Source organism: Petaurus breviceps, unplaced genomic scaffold (assembly GCF_028583685.1).
Source record: "Petaurus breviceps papuanus isolate PSGF00001 unplaced genomic scaffold, PetGlider_PUasm1.0 174, whole genome shotgun sequence".
NCBI lineage: Eukaryota > Metazoa > Chordata > Mammalia > Diprotodontia > Petauridae > Petaurus > Petaurus breviceps.
Window position 1 is genome coordinate 58,843,115 of NW_027185761.1, and position 16,735 is coordinate 58,859,849.

The 16,735-nt window shown below is 41.1% G+C and overlaps 1 protein-coding gene across 1 annotated transcript in view; it reads left to right on the forward strand.

Annotated features, from left to right (window-relative positions):
• The window catches only part of LOC138158191 (protein C-mannosyl-transferase DPY19L1), a 114,004-nt gene extending 98,155 nt beyond the window's left edge, over positions 1-15,849 (forward strand). The window contains exons 20-22 of the mRNA XM_069084280.1: positions 5,095-5,194; positions 11,112-11,237; positions 11,855-15,849. Coding sequence (XP_068940381.1) covers positions 5,095-5,194; positions 11,112-11,237; positions 11,855-12,014 — 386 coding nt within the window. The 3' untranslated portion in view covers positions 12,015-15,849. The remainder of the gene's footprint in view (positions 1-5,094; positions 5,195-11,111; positions 11,238-11,854) is intronic.
• The last annotated feature ends 886 nt before the right edge of the window (positions 15,850-16,735 follow it).

Below are 16,735 nucleotides of genomic sequence, written 5' to 3' on the forward strand. Positions count from 1 at the left end.
TTCCAGGTCACTGGTTTTTACAATGAGATATTTCACATTGCCTTCTATTTTTTCAGTTGTTTGGATCTGTTTTATAGTATCTTGATATCTCATGAAGTCACTAGCTTCCAATTGTTCCAATCTGATTTTGAAGGGATTATTTTCTTCAGTGAGTTTTTGAAATTCCTTTTCCATCTGGGCAATGTTGCTTTTTAAGGCATTCTTTTCCTTATTGACTTTTTGGGCCTCCTTTGCCATTTGAGTTAGTCTATTTTTTTAAATGTTATTTTTTTCAGTCAGGCTGTTGATTCTCTTTTCATGATTTTCTTGCATCATTCTCATTTTTCTTCCCAATTTTTCCTCCACTTCTCTTACTTGATTTTCAAAATCCTTCTTGAGTTCCTCCATGGCCTGCAAGCAGTTCCTATTTTTCTTGGAAGCTTTTGATGCAGAAGTTTTGACTTTGTTGTCTTCTCCTGGTTCCATGTTTTGATCCTTTTTGTCCGAAAAAAAGATTCAATGGTCTAATTGTAATTCCTCTGTTTGGTCATCTTGCCAGCCAATTACTTGACTTTTGAATTCTTTGCCATGGTAGAACTCTGCTTCCAAAGTGGAGAGAGCTATGTCCAAAATTTCTGGGATTTTCACAGATGTTGTCAGAGCTATGAGGAGAGCACCTTCTCTACAGCCACCAGAAGCTCTGGCACACTGGCATTCCTCACCCCAGGACCACCACCCAAGACCATGACCCAGATCCAAGCAGGTCAGACAAGAGCAATTACCATCTGAATGGTCTCTTGGTCCCCCTTCAATCTGTAGGCCAGGAGCTCCGGAGCAGCCATGCAGCCGCAGCCGCAACTCCTCTGCCACTTCTCGCCCCAGAGGCAGGGGCCAGACTTCTCTCACCCAGTTCCAACATAACTCCCTACTGATCTTTTACTTTGTCTTTGGCGTTTATGAATTGAGAAGTCTGGAAACCATCACAGCTGCTGGTGATTCACTCTCCTGAAGTCTCAAGTATTATTTTTTAAAACAGTCACAAAGGTTGTTTCCTTCCTTCCAGGAATGACTATTACCAAGCCATCCACCAAATGAATTTTCTATCTTATTTTCAGAAAAGTTTAGGGGGAAAAGATTATGCAAAGTTATATAGCAATTCATTTGCTGACATCTCAATTTTAATTTTAATCCAAATTCTTCATGTCAGTTTTTAAAACTTGTTTTCTTAATCTTATTTGATTTTTCTTAGCAACTCTCCATGACTGGCTTGCTGGACTGTTAGTTCCCGTTTAGACCCTTCAGATCTTTTTATCATGCAGTGTACTCATAGCCAGTTGTGTCCCCTCTTGCTGTGTTTAGTAAAAAATCATATATTATCCTTGTTTTTGTTTTCTCACCCATTCTCTATGATATGAATGTCTTCCCTGGAAATCTGCCAATGTTGTAATTATTCTGATGCTTTCCCCACATCACTGATGAAGAACCTGTGTGATCAGCAGTGCTGGAGCCTAGTGCTGGTAAAGAGTCTTGGTGTGTTCCTGGAGAGGCATCCTGGTAGAGTGGGCAGAGCATTCAGTCAGGGAATCCGGAAGGTGCGAGTTCAGATCCTGGCTCTGACACTTGTTAGCTTTGAAATGATGAGGGAGAGAACCAGTCAGTGTATCCGAGCTTCTGGATCATCTACTGAGGCAGAAGCAGGTTTTGTCAATGTTGTTGAAGGTCCATGTCCTGCTGTGCTGACACAGAAGTTGTTAACAGGCATTTTAATTCTGTTGAGAGATACTTCTTGGTCCTCTTTTCTCCCATGATGCTACTTTCCCCTGGTTCTTCTATCTCATTGAGGTTTCATTTTTTAGTCTACTTGGTGGGTCTTCTGTCCATCTCCTAACTGTGAGCCATTCCCAGGTCTCTGTCCCTGCCTTCTTCCTCTTTATTGGCTCCCTTAACATTCTCCTCCACTCCCATCACTTCCATCAGCCTCCCTGTGCAGATTATAAGAAGTCAACAATGCAAGGAGAATCTCAGCCTCCTCCTACCTTCCCAGCCGAGAGCAGCTCACTCGCCTTCCCTGGTCTCAGGTTCTTTGCTCAATGAGGTTGGACTAACTTGCTTCTGAGGTCCTTTCCTGCTCGAAAGCTGCCATCCCATGATCCCCAGATCTCGCCAGACTCATCCCCCAGTTCCATATTTCCAGCTGTATATGAGAAGTTTGCTCTTGGCTTTCTTACCACAGCTACCCCAAGAGAGATCTTCACCTTCTAATGTCCCTTTTTCTGGCCTTGGGACCATCATTCTTCTAGGGAGCTTGGCTTTAAACATCTTTCACTTGCCTTCCCTGTCCCATTGATCCTGGCACTTCTCCTTAGGCAAATAACCTTATCTTATCTTTCTTGTCCTCACAATAACTCACAGGTCTCCTGATAACCCTTCCTCCCCCCAGAGACAGTTGCACTCCCTGCTGTCAGATCTGCCTTACCTCTGGCTCCCAACCACTCTCTCTGCCTCCGACTCTGTCCTCACCCTCCACCTCCAGCTCTGATCCCATTCTTTCCATGCTCAGCAAGAGCACTGTGCATTTCAGTAGTTTTGAGATTTACAAAATGTTTTCCTCTCAGCATCGCTGGCAAGTAGAGAGTGCACATGTCATCATCCCCATTTTAAGTGGCAAAGCCAGAATTCACACTCATGTCTTCTGACTCCACTCCAGGAGCCTTTCCACGAACCACATGGATCACCTTCCGAGCTTTCCCATTGCTTGCTATATAAACACGGACTCCTTAATCTGACCTTCAAGTCTTCTGCAAGATGGTTAACCTCATATTTTTCAGCCTTATTTTACATTATTCCCCTTCATCCAAGCTGGGCTTCTAGTCACCTCCAGTCTTTCCTGGTCTCCCTCAGACCTCCCTGCATTCCTTTGTACCATTACGCATACCCAAAATGGGCCCAAAGACTTCCAGAATGTCCTTTTGACATTCTTTTCCTCAAGACTTAGGTCAGATGCCAGATACCCACTCTTCCTTGACTTCCTTCTTTCTCCCAATAAATTAAATCTCTCTGAAAGTTATTGTGTTCTCTTTTGACCTGTCCTTTGTACTTTTGATATATTAACTTGTATATTTCTTTTACTGTTCTGCTCCACTGTGTGCACACATACACACACATTCCATTCCTTAAGGACAAGGGATAGTATTATATTTCTTTCTTGTTTCTGTAAGAGCTAGCACAGTGCCTTATATGTGAAGTACTTAATAAATGTGTATTGAATTTAATTCTTGAACTTTCCTTTGATTATGACCCTCTGATCATGCATCCTCCTACCAAAAATAATTTTAAAATAGTTTGAATAAATTGTTACATTCTAAAAATTAACTCTGGTAGTTACTCAAATTTCAGTTTAATTTCATTTATTAGATGTGAATGTAAATGTTATTTGACTAAATTTCATTTCATTTTTGAAAATTCTATTTATACACCTATTTTTATGTGCTTTAATTATTGCTGACAGGTTCCTTATTGTTAAGCTAATCTTTTGGTGATAAATTCCTTTGTGCAAACATACTGGAAATCCATTCATGGAATATAATGTGTTGTTCACCTATGAAAAGTGAACTGGTTGAGGAAGGTGGTATTAAAATATCAATTTTTGAACATTTGAAGAAAATGTAATATGATATATTCCAGAATTTTATGTGCATTGTTTACTCACAGTAGGATGGATACTTTGAGGGCTATCTTTTGTTTGTCCAGAAAGAAGATAAGAAGGGAGAAATGTTGAATAGTATATTAGGTTGAACCTTATGTCCCATATGGTTGGTGCCTTGCATATAGAAGGTACTCACAAAACATTTTGTTGAATTTAATTTGTCAAATTAAGCATATTTAGATAGCTGTAGAGTCTCAGAAGTGTGTGGCTCTAAGCCTCCTATTAGCCATGTTCTTATTTAGATGAGATTTATTCTTATTCCTAGAGTGGTTGAGATGTTTGTACAAATAAGATCATGATGAAGTTATCTCGTACGCTCAAAAATGATTACATACAACAACCACTTTGCTTGCAGTGGTTTTCCCCTCTAATAGCACTGGGAAATACAACTTATGAAGAATGGAAATTACTGGTGGAAATTTATCCAAACATGCTCACAAACATAGTAATTATCTGAAAATTGAGTTTAGTGTACAATTATGTAAGGTTGGTGTTTACTTGGTTGCCACTTGTGAAAGTGAAGTAGGAGCATGTTCTCCAAGCAAAGAGCTGGAATGGGAAATGCACATTTCTGTGACAGGCATGTCTCTCCTCACTCTGGGGGTCATTTCTAAAGTGTGCGGGGGCAGCCATAATCTTACTCTTTACTTATTTGGCATACTTTCCTTTCTCCTCATCAAAAGACAAAACTTCTGTCTAAACTAAAAGGATCAAATTGTTTCAGAGTGAGAACTGGTATACACAAGTAACATTTAAACTTATACCTAATTCATTGACTGTATCAAATAACACTGAGAAATGTTGAGACAAAAAAAATAAAATTTTTAATATTTTAGCTTGAGGAATTAAAATCCTAGCATCCATACAGTTCATCATGTACTTTTGTCCCTTTTATTTTGCTTGAGTTATTCGTGAACCTTCTTTAAGGTGACTGCCCCTTATAATGTATATTTGCCTGATTTGTGTACCTTCTGAACTGGAGACAATGGGTCTGACTTGTCCAGGCCCCATTTTGCCTCAGTTGAATCCTGTTTTCTTCAATATTAGCCTCCATGATCATAAGGATAAACAGACAGATAATGTCTGTTTTTAAGTCAAGTTTCCGGGCACATGAGATCTTCAAAATGTAGAATTGTGCTTTCCAAAAATAGTCTCAAAATTCTTTTTTTTTTTTAATTCAGTTCCATTGTTGGTTTCCTTAAGCCTCATTAATTTCTGTGACGTGAATTTTACTCTGTTTTCTCATGTTGTAGAAGAAATTAGTGGCCATGTCATACTTCCCTATATTAACTTGAGCATAATAAATTGAATTTTATGTTTAATTTAAAAGGAAAAACATTCTGAACCTATAGGCAGAACTGAAATGATTTCTTTTGGAAATTGATCTCTAGTGGCTTCTTGTTTTTCAGATGCTGTTTTTGCTGGTGCAATGCCCACAATGGCAAGTGTTAAACTGTCTGCACTGCGACCCATTGTTAACCATCCGCATTATGAGGATGCAGGCTTGAGGTCAGTGTTCCAATTTAGTATTATTCCTTCCCAGTTGAACAAAGTCTGAGTTTTGTCTTTGGGAACTAGAATTTAGAAGTCAGCATGACAGATTTAATGTGAAGTATTTGTCTTTATTCCTTCAATATTTCCTATAATTAGGATTGCAGATGGAAATCCATTTAAGAAGTATTATTCAGAGACTTTTGATACATTCCATTGTCTCATTGGGGTGTAAAGGTGAGTCAACATTTTTGAAGCCAATGCAGGATAACACAAACTTTGTCACAAGACTTTCAGTGTGAGTCCCAGGATACAGACTCTGTCCCAGGCATCTGAGAGTTGGTCATCAGGTGAAAAATTATTTTGACTATGAAGCCAAGGAAACTTTTTACTAAGACAGGAATAAGTTGTTAAAGGGGTATCAGTGAACTTAAATGGATTGGAATGGGTAAATTTAATTCAGATGATCAGTACATAGACTTCTGTGGGCAAGAATGCCTTAGAAGAAAGGGAAGAAGCCTAATAGACAATAAAAGGTGAGAAAAGCAGTACTGGGGTCTAATTTCAAAAATGATCAAATGATACATCAGTAATACAAGTCTAGGCTCTCACCAATGATGCCAAAGTTGAATTTCTATGAAGACACACAACATCTTCTAGAAACAACACCCCCCAAAAGATGTCACATTCTTCATGGGGGATTAGAGCGCTAAAGGAAGAAATCAGAAGACAATCGGGATAACAGGCAGGTTTGGCCTTGGAGGGCAACACAGAGCAGGGAAGAGACTGATAGAGTTTTGTCCAGATAAGTCGCCGGTCACAGGAAACTCTCTTACTGCAGCCCAAAAGGAGATTCTACATGTGGGCATCACCAGATGGTCAATACAGAAATCAGAGGGATTTGATACTTTGCAGCCAAAGGCAAAGAAGCTCTAGGCAGTCAGTTAAAATATGGCCTGGAGCTGATTGTGGTTCAGATCATGAGCTGCTTATTGCAGAACTCAGACTTAAGTTGAAGAAAGTGGGGAAAACCATCAGACTGTAGAAGTACTAGCTAATTAACATCCCTTATGAATATGCAAAGCAGAAGCGATGAATAGATTTAAGGGATTCGATCTGGTAAATAGAGTTCCTGGAGAACTGTGGACAGAGGTTTGCAGGGTTGTACCAGAGACAGCAACAAAAAACATTCCAAAGAAGAAGCTGAGTGAGAAAGTAGACTGGCTGCCTGATGGGGCTGAGGAAAGAAAGCCCAATGAATGCAGAATTCCAGAGAAGAAGAAGCAGAGAGGTTTTCTTAAATGAGCAGTGCAAAGAAGTAGAAGAAAACAGACTAGGAAAGACAAGACCTCTGCAAGAAGATTAGAGATATCAGGGGAGAGGGCAGGGCTTACCGGAAGCAGAAGAGATTGAGAAGAGGTGGCAGTGACATAGAGAAGAACTTAAGGAGAAAGATCTTAATCATCTCCAGGGACCATCGCTGACCTATACCTGGAGAATGAAGTCGAGCTTAGCCTTGCTAACAGGCGAAAGGAAGGGATCAAATTCCAGCTGAGCAATTGGTGATCCTAAAAAGGGATGCTGGCAAACTGCAGTCTTCAGTGTGCCCGCAAATGTGGGAAACTTCATAGAGGCCACTGGACTGGAAAAGATCAGTGTACGCCCCAAACCCCAGAAAGGGCAACACCAAGGGACGGCCAGATTACTGAGCAATTGTGCGCGTCTCACACACCAACGTGCCTAAGATTCCGCAAGCCATGCTTCAACAGTGTGTGACCGAGAATTACCAGAGAAGCAGGCTGGTTTTTGAGGAGGCAGAGAAGTTAGAGACCAAGTTGCCAACATTTGCTGGATTCTGAAGCAAGCCATCGATTTCTGCTTCGTTGACTACACTAAGGACTTGGTGTGGATCACAACAAAATATGGCAGGTCCTCGAATGAGAACGCCCAGAAAGCAAACGTGGAGCAGCTGATTGGTGTAAGATTGGAAGTGGAGCATGACACAATGTGTGTCAGTAATGACTGGTTGGCATCTACTGTGTGCTGAGCACCAAGCTAGGCCCTGACTGCACACGCTCAAGGAATGAAGCAATTGCTCCTCACGGGAACTTAAATTTTAGTGAGGAAGACAAGTATATGAGCACAAATCAATGCAAAGCAGTCACCTACGGGGCATCGGGAGTCATTCTGGAGCTGCCTTACTGTAGAGGAGGAGAGCTGGTTCCATCATGGTGGACGGAGGCGGCGCCCTGTGTCATGAGTGTGGGGGACATGATAAAGTTAGGCCAGAATGGGGCTGAAGGGCTTTATCAGCTAAACAGGGCAAGAGGAAGCTGTGGCTGTTTATCCAATAGAGGCTTGACTGCGCAGGCCTGCGCTTGGACAGTCAGGTGTGCCCATTCTGGAGGATGGAGTAGAGTGGGGAGAGACTTTGAGGTCAGGAGATCAGACAGGAGGCGGTCATGGTACTTGAGGGGGTACGGCCTGAGCTGAGGTGGGAAGTGTGCAAGTAGGAAAAGGGGCTGGATTCAAGAGACACTGGAGGGAAAGACGGTGAGGTCTGGCAGCTGCATCCATGCATAGCAAGGAACAGGGGGGTTTGGGGATGAGGCTGAACTTAGGAATCTGGAGATTGGAAGTTGGTGACATCAGCAGGAATCAGCAGGTCTGAAGGAATAGCCCTGTGGGGTTAAGGTTCAGAGGAGAGACTGGGTCTGGATAGATCTCTGAGTCATCTGCATGACCAAGGGGTGTCTGTCATTACAAAAGAGAATGTAGAGAAAAGGAAGAAAAGAGAGCCTGGGGTGGAATCTTTGGGGAACACGCACCCCCCACCCAGAGGTGGCTGCCTTATGTCTTCTTAGCCAGCGAGTCAGCCACGAGACAGAGCAAGAGGGGCCAGATACTCCAGAGAAGAAGCAGTACAGCAGTGTCCTGAAAAGCCAGAGAGGAGTCTTTAGGAGAGGGTGGGTATCACTGTCAGATGCAGCAGACAGTCCAGAGAGCAAAGATCCTTAGTAACTTTGGAGACAGCAGTTTCAGAGGAATGCTGAGGTCAGAAGCCATAATGCAAAGGGTTGAGGAAATGGCGGCTGTGAATGTAGACGTCCTTTTTGAGGAGTTTAGCTAAGAAAGGGAGGAGAGCAGAGGTGAAGTGTAGGGTTCGGACCTCAGACAACTGCAGCATTTTAGAATTAGGCCCCTCGCTGTTGTCGAGTGTGGCCCGTCCTCCAAAGGAATCGTCACTCCACGAGCCAACAAGCCAAACCTCTGCTGAGACGGTGACTCCTCCCCTGGCTAAGGCAGGCCTTTCCCCTGGGGACGGCTATCATTGTGTGGAAGTTGTTCCTGCCTCCTTCTTGCATGGCTTCAGCTACAGACGAAGGTCACTGCAGTGACAGGTGAATATGGAGAGGGTCCTTCATGTCTTCCTCTTCTGTTCCCGAGTCCTAATTTCCAAATACTGATAATTTGGCTTTACACTTAATGATGTGCCCTTATGTCCTCTCACAGCACACCATGTCCCCAGACCCCCATTTTGGTTCTGTAAAACCAGGTAGTTAAGTGGCCACCCGGGGAGGGAGACAAGAGAGACGTAGTCTGGTGCCAGCTGGAGCTAATAAAGCCCAAGGTTTCTGTCTGGCAGCCTGCCCATGGATGCTTCCCCTGCTCCCTCCCCTCACCCCAAGCTGCCTTCATGACTCATTTTCCCTTGATGTTCATTTTAACCTGACCTGTGTAAAAATGTTGGGGCTCTCATGAGGAAGGATGGTAGCCCCTAAACTTAGCTGGCTTCTCTTTCTCATGAGCTTCTCTTGCATGTATGTACCCACACTGCTACCATGTAAGTAGAGAGGCCATCCCCTCTCCCCTGGGACACTGCAGTAGCTTCTTTATTGGCCATCTTACCCCGACTCTTCTCCCCATCCATCTGTCCTCCATACAGATGCCAAATGAGGGGTCCGGCCATGCCACTCCCTCACTCAGGAAGCCTCATCTCCAACAGACCTTGGAGCCCCTGACTGTCTCAGAGCACGGCCACCCTCATCCCCAAGGAGCTGCTCTCCTTCCATTCTTCCTGAAAGCTTGTTTTACTTTGCATGTGCTCCACAGACATACTTGTGTTCTTGGTATTTTCTCTGATGGAATGGACCGTCCCTCGGGGAAGAAATGGTTTCTTCAGGGCCTGTGACATTCAGTCAGTCAGCACTTATTAACTGCCTACTGTTTGTCAGACACTGAGCTAGGCAGTGAGAATACAGAGACAGAAGTGACAGAGGAACCGACATTCTGAGGGGAACCAAGAGCTCCTGGCAGACGAGGGAGGTGGGGGGGGCTGATTGACAGGGGGTGACACGGATGGCTCTTCTTCCACTCTTAAGAACCGAGCCACGCCCCCCACCAAGAAGCCCTAACCACTCCTAGTTAAACATCAGCATGTACATTTATTGAGAAGTAAATGTGTTTGCTTATGTCATCTCCATGCCTACAAATTATCACCCTCATTCAACAAAGCAATTTAAGGTTTGCAAAGCATTTCACACGTGATCTCATGTGATCCACACACCAACCCTCAAAAGTGTTTTTATTACCCCCATTTTACAGTTGGGAAAACTGAGGTGGAAAGGTTATTGTTATTATTATTATTAATAATAATATTTATTATTGACTATTAAGTACAATTATTATTTGTAGTAATAACCAATAGCTAGCATTTATATAGTGTTATTATTATGAATAATATTAAATACAATTATTATTTATTGTAATAACCAGTAGCTAGTATTTCTATAGTGTTGTTATTAATAATTTTTATTATTAAATGCAATTATTTATTATAATAACCAATAGCTAGCATTTATATGGTATTATTATTAATAATATTTATTAAATATTAAATGTAATTATAATTTATTGTAATAATCAGTAGCTATTATTTATATAGTATTGTTATTATGAATAATAATATTTATTATTAAATACAATTAATTCTTATAACAACCAGTAGCTAGCATTTATATAGTACCTACTATGTGCTAGGCACATGTTTTAAAATTATCATTTAAGCCTCACAACAACCCTATGGGAGATAGCTACTGTTATTATCCCCATTTTACTGTTGAGAAAACTGAAGCAAATAGGCTTAAGGCTTGCCCAGGGCCACACAGCTAGTGAATGACTAAGGTCATATTTGAACTCAGGTTTTCCTGACTCTACACCCAGGCATCAGTCCATACATTTGTAATGACCTTATAATGGGTGCTAGTTAAGGTGGAATTCCTGGAGGGCATAGGGGCTGTGTCTGTCACCCCATAGCCTACTTGGTCTACAAAGAAACTCCGAGCAACTGTGTCTTCACTATAAGCTATCTGTACTCATCCCTTTGCTTATGTATAATAGATAGAGATGGAAGGTTAAATTAAGTGCCATAGGGAAATGGCATTCCCTCTATGGGGATTTTTCAGAAAACCAAACCAGTCTCATGGTCCCATAGTAAGAGAGCCAGCCTTGGTGCCATGTCCTCTGAATGGCAGACCTGCTGCCCATCTACCTCTCTGTCCACTTTTCCAAGGTTCTTCTACCAGTGACTGCTGCAGCTCTTTCTGCTTTGAGCTCCCAGATTTCCCAGATACCCTACCCAGGGAGCTTCTCTTGCCTACCACCTTGCTGGGCCTGCCATGCGGCCGTCACTTCAGCTGGGCAACCCTTACAGGTGCTGCTGTCCTTGGGCTTTCATTGACGTTCTCTGCTTTGCAGAGGACCAGAGAAATACCACCCACATTTCAGTTTACTGAGTGGACTTTGGGCTTTTTGACAGGATTGGATGAAAGGACTATATTTTTCCTATATAAATGTAGCTTTTAATTTAGTATCTTTAAAGTCTGTTTTTCTTTTTCCTCTGAAAAATCTTTTGCATGATTGTTTATTTTCAAAGGGCAAGAACAAAAATTGTTTACTCGATGTATAGTCGAAAACCAGCAGAGGAAGTCAAGCAGAAATTATTCAAATTAAGAGTGAACTATTACATTCTAGAAGAGTCATGGTGTATAAGAAGAACAAGGTGAATATTTAACACAATTAATATTCTTTATTTGAATCATAAAAAGTAAATTTAATCCACTGATGGTGTTTCATAGTATTTGATAGTGCCATATGTCAAATTCACTTAATATCCTGGGAAACATTTAAGTTAAAGAAATCCCATTTGGCTAAATTGATTTTCAGTGGGCTTTTTAAAAGTTTAGATTTAAAATATTTTCTACTTCCATAGTATCTGTACTTTTTATTGCTCTGGCACAGAGAATCCAAAAATTTAAATTTATACTTGACTTCGATTTTTCTTTACTTTTATTTGGATATGGGTATGTTTGCTTAGAGGGATTCCTTTAAATTTAAAAAAAAAATCATGAAATCTCAATATTATTCTCTCACAGATGATTTTCCAAGCAGTTATCTATGTGTGCCATAGAATTTAGAACTAGAAAAATCATTTGGGACACTATGCAATAACCCTCTTACTTTACAGATGCGAAATCTCAGACCCAGAGAAAATAAATGACTTTTCCTCAAATTGTGTAGCCCTTTCATGCTAGAGATGGGATTAGGTCCCAGCTTTCCTGACTCCCAGATTGTGTATGTGCGTGTATATTTAACGTATGCAACCATTTTTTTTCCTAGGCCTGGTTGCAGTATGCCTGAGATTTGGGATGTGGAAGATCCTTCCAACGCTGGCAAAGCCCCATTATGCAGCATCTTGGTAAAGGACTCGAGGCCTCATTTTGCCACAGCATTCCAAAACAGAATTTATAAAGTTCTGGAAGTTATTAAAGAGCGATAAATGCTGCTTGAACCACTGTAGGAGAAAGAACCGCATTAGAAAGTGTTGTTTAACCTTTTGCTATTAACTCATTAAGATCATTTAAATTTACATCTCAAAAGTTTTATGGGAAAATTCTCAAATATAAAATATTTTAGTTTAAAAATTTGTCAACCAGATAATAATTACTTTTACCTTTATTACATAGTTTCTGTTAAAGTCACGCCCTTGAAGTTTGCTATGCAAATTATCATATGCCTATATATCCCATGAACAAGCATCCATCCTACAGAAACTGAGTGAGGGGTCTGTGGAAGAGATGGGAGTTGCTAACTGTATCCTTGAAAGAAGGCTGGCCCTGGGGTCCTCGGTCCTTCTTCTCCTCTTCATCTTTTGGCAGTTCCAGTACTTATCACCCCTGCTACCAGAAGGTGAACAGGGCAAAGGGGAAAGGAGAAAAGCCAAGGCCTTGGTAGGAGCTCTGATCAAAAGAACTGGCCAAGCAGCCACAAAGAGTGAGTCCCCTCCAGAGCCTTCTGGGAAATGTCTTTGGATTTCGTTTTTTTTATGTTCTCTCTATTGTCCATTGCCACAAGCAATCCAAAGTTGGCTGCCTCCGAGTTAATTCAAACCTTTTTGCCTGTTATCATTTAGCAACAATCAACCATTATAACACATTTCTCTTTCCCACATCTTACTCATTACCTGAATATTGGTAAGATTTCTCTGCATCTGAGAAATTCACTTATTCCTGGTAACCTTGTAAATATTTTGTTTTTACTTTTTCAATGTACTAAATATATTTCATGGGTTTTAACCATTTTTAAGCTTACTATATTTTTAGTTGCGATAAGGTGCAAAAAATCTTGAAAGTCTCTAAATATATTCTATAGTTATTACATTTGAAAATTAAATTTGAGCTATTAAAAAGCTACTTGATCAGATATATAATTTTATTGTAACAATAATATCTGGTTATTTTTCTTTTACTACCTATATATAATCAAGATGTTACAACATTTTTTATGATATTTAGAAACTTAGAAAGCGTTGTGATTTCCTCGGTGTGGGTGTTCTGTCCATTGATGCTTATACCGCTCTTGGGTGCTCTCTCATCCTGTGCGGTTTTTGACCGTGTTCTCCACCAGTCCTCAATAAGGTATCTACCCAACATGTGAAGGCCTTCCTTTTGTTCTTTTCCTGGAGTAGGTGTACCACTGGCCCCTCTAAATTGTTTCCCTATTTTTCTTCATTCAGGTTACATGACTGGCCCTTTCTCTTTTTTTTTTTTAACCATAAATGTTCCATGGCTGGATGCTAAATCCTTACTAGTGTCCTTTCTGCCATTTCTCATAGAAGTCACTCTGATTACATGCTGCAACCTGTTTATGCCCACCTTGCATCATCTTATTCCCCTTTGGCTTGTTGAGAATTTAGTCTGAAGTCATAAATATCTGGTGCCACCGAGAAGATAATTGGTCTTAAGACGATGGGCTTTTGCAGTGACCAGCAAGAGGACTGCTGTTTCCTGACCACAGCCCAGCCCAGTCTCTACTTCCTGGCCAACTTCAGGCCCACAACCTGATATAAACCAAATAGGGCAGAAGACTCTCAGCTCCTTCATTCTTCATATTCGAATTACAGCTTGAAAGCCAGAATGACCATTGGGGGCTTTACTTTTTCTTGTTAGAGATACAGGTTTTTTGTTTTGTTTTTAAAACGAAAAAGTAAAATAATGTTTAATTATTTTTTTTTTACTGACTTTATCTCTTATGGAAAATTTGAGTTGACTTTATTTTGGTTCTTTTTTACTGTAATTTGAATATGAAGGATGAACAAATAGTATTATTTGTCTTATTATGACCACACTTCATTTTAAAATGCTGCTTTAAATTACTTATTACTTGCTTGTTTTGGAAAGAATAATTTTTTTATAAATTATGACCATCCTCCCACACCCGAAAAAATTATTTTCCTTAGGGTGTTTGGAAATGGTAGCAAGATTTTAAATTCTGAGCCTACTCTAACATTGGCAGCAAACGTGGCCAGTTGCATATACAGTGTTCTCTCCATTAACTTCAGGCAGTTGAAGCCTGTTGTTGACCTGGAGTTTAGCAGGGCCACCTCCTGACTACCCAGTGGGATTCGCAGGCTCCAAGACTTCAGACTCACCAACCTTTAAGGCTGCCTCCAGTGGGGTCCTCCTGTGCTCTGTCGGCATTCCTAAGGCTAGTTATTGGAGTTGCTTTATCTTTGCCTTCCTCCAAGTACTTGATATAAGAGCAAAAGAATTAGCCTAGTGTGTGGGGAAAATGCTTATTCACTTCACAGAAAGCAAAGCAAGACAAAAACCTCAGACAGATCCACTAAAACCTAGTTTCTTTGGGCTAGGGGAGTCACAGCCCCTGATAACTCCCAAATAACTTTCCCTCTAGGACTTTTCACATTAAAGTTTTCTGTGCATCCTAGCTCTTTAAAATAGGGTTTTTGGTTTTCTCTAGTTTTATAATTTGTCGCTTGTTGCAAGTTGTGTTTCCTTGGTGTGTGTTTGGTTTTTGCAAGAGTCCCAATGAAACAGGATAGGGTTAGAATGAAGCAAGTGCAGCGACCGAGGAGAGAGCAGAGGGGAAGCTGGTCAGTAGTTGTCCTTCGTGTTCAGAGAGGACCAGAATGGCATTACTGTTGGGGTCATGGTACAGTGTGCCTGACTGCCTCATCAGACCAGTATGAGCTCACAGGGCTCAATCACAGCATGGCCACAAGTAATCCACAGGAACAGTCGGGGTGGGGATGGCTCTCGATGTGGAAATCTCACATTTCTTTTGTTTAAGCTACGGCAGTTCTGCTTTGCTCATAGAACACAGCGCCTTCTGTGATGTAGTCCGCCAAATCAGAAGGTTTTTAAGAGGCTGCTTGGACACCACAGGTCTGGGAAGAGTCAGGGAGAGAGGGCTAGAACAAAGAAAGTCACAGTCCTATTCTCTGAACTCCTAAAGCAGGAAATAAGGGTCTTAGGGTTTGGGCTTCTCGGCTACTCTCCCATTGCCATTAGTGAGGACCAACTAGAGTGACGTTCTCTTGGCATGTGGTGTCTCTGTTTGATATCTGCTCTGGCTTTTAACAGGTTTTGCTTTAAAAAAATTCCTGAATCTTTCTGAGTCCAAACTTTATAGACATGTTCAGTGAATTCACATTCAAGATAGGTAAGAGATTCTGTACAAACAAATCAACCAAAACACTGTTGTATATACACGTATATATACATCACTTACATATATGTGTATATATATATAGTCACTGCTACATACACTGGCAAAAGTTAGTGGTTGGGATGTCTTTTCAAATATTTACTTTTGTAACAGTATTTATTGATGTAATTCCACCAGCAGCTTTAATTATATTGTAAGCTAATAGAGAGAAGACTAGGTGGGCAAATGGTATGTTTAGCCATAACCATATCTAGTGGGTATAGATATCTTTTACTGTAACATAGAGTAGTAACATGTTCACTATATTATGAGAAACGGTATTAAAGCTCAGTATTTTGTGTATTTTTAGGATTTTTAAAGACTATTTCTTGCTTTGATGTGAGGATGGGCAAACACAATTATAACATGTCTTCTGCCTCTCTCTCCACTCTCCCACCTCCCACATGGGGTAGTGTTTATATTGTGAATTAGGCTGCGGAAGGGCTGAACAGAGTAGGCTTATAAAATATGCTGATGAAATCCAAGAGAGAATGAATGAATGAATTGGGAAGAATGTATCATAGCACTGTATTTTTATGGATTTTCTGACAGTTTACATGTATTATGTATGTTAAATTTTAAATTGTGAAAACATGTATGTTTCCTAATTTTCTCTTTTGTCTCCATTTTTTCTATGGACATTTTGAGACAGCTAGCTAGTTTCATAAACCTATGCATGGAAGCCTTTGAAACTGTACATACAAGGAGAGTAAAAAAAGAAAGAATTTGGGCCCTTTTGCTCTATGGGAGGGAGTTAGGAAGAGTCCTCCCCTTGTCTGTTATCATTGGCAGGGAGTAGAGGAAGATGGGAGCATTTCATCCCCCCTCCCAATGCCACCCATAAGTATTTAAACATGGGGACCAGGCCTGTGAAGTGCTTAGAGCTTGGTCAGATACTGAAGACACCAAGACCCTCCACTGTATCCTGAGCCATTGCCAGCCAGCCACTGGGCTTCAGTGGCAGCTCTGCCTCCCTTCAATTCATTTCACACAGAAGTCAAGACATGATCCTCTGAAAACGGACAAACAGTAATTGGCCATAATACCAGTCAAGTACACATCAGTCTGTTGCCTTATTTCCTGTATCACCTCTTTGGGAGCTGGTCATTGTTTCTTAGGCAAAGGCAATTCTCTCCTCGTCAAGGCAACAAGTATTCATTCAGCTCCTGCTAAGTATTAGTAATACAAAGGGGGATCTTACAGTCTAATGGGGGAGATAACATGCAAACAACTGTGTTCAAGCAATAAATGTACACAAAACAAATTGGAGATATCAGAGGAAAGGCACAACCACTATGAGGGAGTGGAGAAGGCCTCTAGAAGGGAGACCTTCACTGAAACTTAAGGGAAGATGGGAGGCCGCAAGGACAAATACCATTGTCAGATCCTCTCCATCCTTTTAGGAAAAGTCCCCTACGGTCATGCCCACATGCCTCTATCTGTTGCAGGAACCTTCTCCACGACCTCATGCCTGTATTCCTACTCACTTTCCAT